Below are 5000 nucleotides of genomic sequence, written 5' to 3'. Positions count from 1 at the left end.
AGGATTCATGTTTTACTGGGGGTAGTAACTCATTGAAAATGCGATAAGACGCAAGTTCCCACCATCTCAACGCTTCGGCGTGCAACGACATTTTCTTTTTTGTGGGTGGCATTTAGACCACGGACAGGAACCGGGAGTCAAGTTTTCTCTTCTTTGAGTAAACGCAATTTGCGGCCTCGGGAAACGATTGTTGAGGTTCAGTTTGTTATGTCAAACTGGAAATTCTAAAATAGGAGTTTCACTACTAATTGGAGGAAGTAAATCGCGCCAAAAACAATAACAGTCACCCTCTCAATTCCATCCATGGCTCAAAGGCAAGCAACAGTGAGGCTGTGTGTCATTTACTGGCGAGAATAACTGCTGGAGAGTCAGTAAATTTGAAGACTGCACTTAAATCGACATATCTAAGATTACAAATATGATGGATTATTTTGGCGTCAATAATATTCTTCGTAAAACAATCACCTTTGCGACGACGTTCATGAAACCTACCGTGTCAACATGAGTAGTCCCTAAATAAGAATCAACCTGAAGGAACCTTGTAAGTTTCTGTTTTACATGTACACTGTATTTACTATCGTTTGCGAAGTTGTGTAAGCGAGTGAAATGTTCTCATCGAAGTTTGCACAAAAACATGAAACAGTCGACGTGCAACCCAAATGTTTAAGCTTTGCAAAGTTGATGGCGAAGAAGCTAAAAGTTTAGCTGGACAATGAGCTTAACAAAGTGTTATATTTTTCTAAAAGTTAAGCTCAATGTTTACTCTGTTGCAATAAAATTCTACCGCAATTATGTAACTAATTCACTTTCTTTTTTATAAGTAAAAAAATTCTGGAAATTCCTGAGGGGAGGGGGGGTTATCAAAGACCCCGAGGAACGGAAAATCCTGGGAGGAGGGGGGGGGGGTGCAAATTAAAAAGTCTTCCGTGGTGGGGGTATGGATATTTTCTGGAACCACACAATATTTGGTGATGTTCCATGGCAATACCTGAGAGCCTCAGTGTCAACCAGCTTTGGCAGATACACAACACTGCTTAGGAAGAGAATGCAGGGTTAGGCACTGATCTCTAGTGATTAGGTCTAAGTGCCAACTTGAAATGGTTAGCTTTCATAACAATTTGTGCTGGTGACACCATATTTAAACTTCAATAGTAAAACTTAAGTAAGATTACTTGGTACCTTCCACGTACATGTATAATTATACACAAAACTAAAGTGTCTCACCTTATTTTGGAGTATCCATTCTAGTCACAACTGATAAAGTTCTATCTTACGATTTCACTAGATGAGCTCACAGTACACATGCCCAGCTGATTTCAGGTATGTTTCATTGTTTTATGTTTTATCGGTAAATTTGAAGATCGGTAATTTGTTGATTCCTTTAATCATGCACTTTTTACAAATTATTTAGTAATCATTCAAATTTCTTCAACAAATAAACTACATTTCCATCGTTAGAGCAACTGATTCTATTCTCGCATACAGTGTGCTGTGTTAATGCCTGATTAAAATGAGAGCTTTCGGGAACATTCTTCTAGTACCTAAATACAGTATGAAGGAAGAACGGAAATAACTACATGTATTTTGACCACTCAATCAATACATGCAGCTACATGAGTTTATCTGATTCACTATAATTTTAAACCTCTAGCACTGTCTTCAACAACAATCTACTGCTAACCGCATGAACGTGTACATACAATGTACAGTTTGCAACGTTTGTAACGTTTTACTGCACCTAAAACTCTAGACTACACTGAAACCCCTTCTCCACAAGTTTGTAAAATGGGCCACAATACTGTTGGTCATTTAATTTGTACATGTAAATATTACAAATCTCGTTTTAGTATAATTATGATAAAACTAGCCATGAGACTATCTTTCAGAATTACATGTACATACATGTATTTACATGCCACATATTCTCAAATGAATGTTCTTGACAATTTATTGCAACTTACACGTATGTACATGTAATTAACATCAGTGATTTAATTTTACTAGTAACAAATTAATACACCATGTACCTAAAAATCAATGACAGTTTAAAAACAAACCTGCAATTTCTCTTTTGGCTTCTTGATGCCAGGATTACGAGGATATACACCTTCATTTGGTGCATTGCCATTGACAATATTCTCCTTTATTTGGAACACAATAATGTCAGTAAGTAACAATCAAGAAACAAGCTACTGACGACTGTGTTCACCATACAGTGTAAATGCAAAAGCAATGTAAGCAATGCAAAAAAATCGAGTTCTGTATTACTAAAGCCACACTGCTCCTACTACAATATAATATCATTGGTGACTTCCAACCAAACAAACCTTTAATTTCTCCTTTGGTTTCTTAATGTCAGCATGTGTTGCTTTTTTTGGTGCATTAGCATTCAATTTGATAACATCCTCCTGTATGAGGAACACAATAAAGTCAGTAAGTAATTACATGTACAACTGTATATGTCAACATTACAGGCTATTGCATATTGCATGTTTTGAAATCATTGTTGTCTGTATTCCCTGTACAGTGAAGATGCAAAATGCAAGATAAACAATACAAAAAATCAAGGTCTGTAATATTATTAAAGCTGCAATGCTCCAACTGACTACTGACTAAGTGGCAATGGCAAATCAAAGAAGTGGGGTTATTAATGTGGAAATCATCTTTCAGTTGACATGAAAATAATATACGTGCATGTTAACGCTATTACTATAATACAATGTACATAATATTAAAGCTTAAGTTATCTCACACTCCAGACAACTACATATTAGTTTACAAGTCTTATGCATTCTGTTGCAATTAAAAGGAGCAGCAAAATTTCCTCCTTGCTCTACCCGTTGATATTGTAAGTTCCACATGAACCTGTTTTTTCCTGTGGTGTGGCAGTTAGGACCACAGCATTTTTTGGCTATGGGTGAAATTCTTAAAAATCTAAAGTTTTCATTTAATAAAATTAATTAATTAATGCACTCAAATGTACCCTAGACCTTAATTAAGGGATAAAATGAACATGGCCTTTCTTGGGTCTCATGTCCAATGTCTTATGTGGTAACCTTGGTGACAAAAATGAAGAACTTCACAGGTTGGTTTGTACATGAAAGAAGTCCAGCTCTAACTGAAGCTAGCTTTGGTAGCATTTATTAGGATGTAGCACTTAAGAAAAATAATTGTCTTTAGTTTTCAATGAATGAAATAAATGGATACCTTTGAATTGCAGGTTATAGATGAAGGGAGAGAGGAACCTTGTTCTTAATTAATTTTGTATATCTGGTCGTAGTCTTCTAACCTGGACTTTGGTCTTTGTGAACGAGGAGACAGATTCTCTCTTATGTTGAGGAGAAGCATGTGATGGTTTCTTCAGTACCAAACCATTCTTACTATCCTGTGTGACATTGAGCTTTAAGTAACTCTGCCTCTTCTGCAATTTTCGTTCCTTCCACTAAATTTAAGAACACAAAAAAGGTTGACCAGCAAGCAATTGACTGAAATGTTGATTTGGTGCTACTTGTAGCACCCCACAGCAAAGAAAACTTACCGTTACACTTAATGCAGCAGGATTGGCACGGTGGTGAGAGCACTTGCCTCTCACCAATGTGGCCCGGGTTTTAATCCCAGACTTGCCATCACGTAAGGGTTGAGTTTGTTGGTTCTCAACTTTGCTCCATGATGTCTTTTTCCAGGTACTCCGGCTTTCCCCTTGCCTCAAAAACCAACCTACACTTCCACATTTTGTTTGATTTGATTTGATTTGATTTCTGCACAGGGTTCCCAAATAATGTCCCAGCACTAAATATAGTTGACACTTACAGTGCTTGAAAATTTATCAGGGCAACCACATTTACGGGTTTAGTCGCCCGGCTATTGAAAACAGGGAAAACCTGGAATTTTTTACGTGTAAGATGGTGACATGTGGTAGTGAATATATGAAATATCGTCCATGTATTTGAACTGCGGGTGTGTCAGTCTAAGCGAAAGTGATCATCACAGATTGTAAAGCAACTTAAGAAGTTACAGCGAATCGAGGGCTCAAAAAATCCAGGCTTAAACCTCGCAGCTAAAAAATGCGACTAGCTTACCTTCTCTCAAAGAGATATTACATAAGATGTTTCGGTTTTTACCTTTAATCCTCTGCCTTTTTTTCTTTGGAACCCTTCTTGTTGTCCATCGTTGAAAGACGACAGGTTCAAGACTAAACCATCGTCTTCATTCATGGTGCAAATCTACGAAAATTATAAGGTAAGAACTTTCCACGTGGAGAAAAATGTTCAGCGGCAGTCTAAAATAAAATTTGTACTTCATATAAATTAACACGAAGTATACTCATCAAAGTATCCGAGAACATGTCCAAGCCACTTAAAGATACCACAGGATACCCATACAATCGGATGTGTAGCCGATTGTTATTTTATAGTAAATGTACTAGATTTACCGTGTGCCTCACCTATAGCGATATATCGCTAACTATGTATATAAATCAATGATAAGTAAACGTTGAATTACCTCTGCTGTGGTATATAGTCGTTCTTTTGCCTCAAAAGTGGTTTTTTGAGCGATTTTGAGTTCGCCGTTGACTGTTACTATTATGGAAGGAAAAGGGTGGAATCCTTGTTTTGAAAGGGTTCCAGCGCCTGAGCTATTTTTCCCCCAAAAATTGCATTGCTCCGCTTTCAAACTTCGCAGCATTAAGGTTGAAACATTCACGCTTCTCCTCGTACCTTCCGATCGAGAATCCATCCAAATGGCCCGGAGCTAGCCCTCGAAGAAAATCAAAAATCCCACAGTATTCGAGCGGTAGGAATGCGTAGCATGTGCCAGCCACAAACCGTCACCCTGTTTGCTCCTCTCTCATTGGATAATGACGTTCTTATCATCGCAAAATACATGTAATATATGATCAAATGCGCATTACATGAAATTAAATTATCGACATTTAACGAGTTATCCAGAATAACTAAAAATATTATAAAAAGCAATGGGTCTATAAAAATATAATATAT

The 5000-nt window shown here is 37.1% G+C and overlaps 1 protein-coding gene across 2 annotated transcripts in view; it reads right to left on the bottom strand.

Moving 5' to 3' along the window:
* Window positions 1-4251, bottom strand: part of LOC138020865 (ATP-dependent DNA helicase DDX31-like) — a 78507-nt gene extending 74256 nt beyond the window's left edge. The window contains exons 1-4 of one of the 2 annotated variants that reach the window (XM_068867771.1): window positions 4122-4251; window positions 3290-3442; window positions 2328-2408; window positions 2058-2141 (exon numbers count right to left, since the gene is read on the bottom strand). In XM_068867771.1, coding sequence (XP_068723872.1) covers window positions 2058-2141; window positions 2328-2408; window positions 3290-3442; window positions 4122-4214 — 411 coding nt within the window. In that variant the 5' untranslated portion in view covers window positions 4215-4251. The remainder of the gene's footprint in view (window positions 1-2057; window positions 2142-2327; window positions 2409-3289; window positions 3443-4121) is intronic. The other variant, XM_068867772.1, reaches the window with a different exon arrangement.
* Window positions 4252-5000: the final 749 nt, after the last annotated feature.

Source organism: Montipora capricornis, chromosome 10 (assembly GCF_036669925.1).
Source record: "Montipora capricornis isolate CH-2021 chromosome 10, ASM3666992v2, whole genome shotgun sequence".
Lineage (NCBI taxonomy): Eukaryota > Metazoa > Cnidaria > Anthozoa > Scleractinia > Acroporidae > Montipora > Montipora capricornis.
Note: the sequence above shows the minus strand (reverse complement) of the source record. Positions and strands in the feature narration are given on the sequence as shown.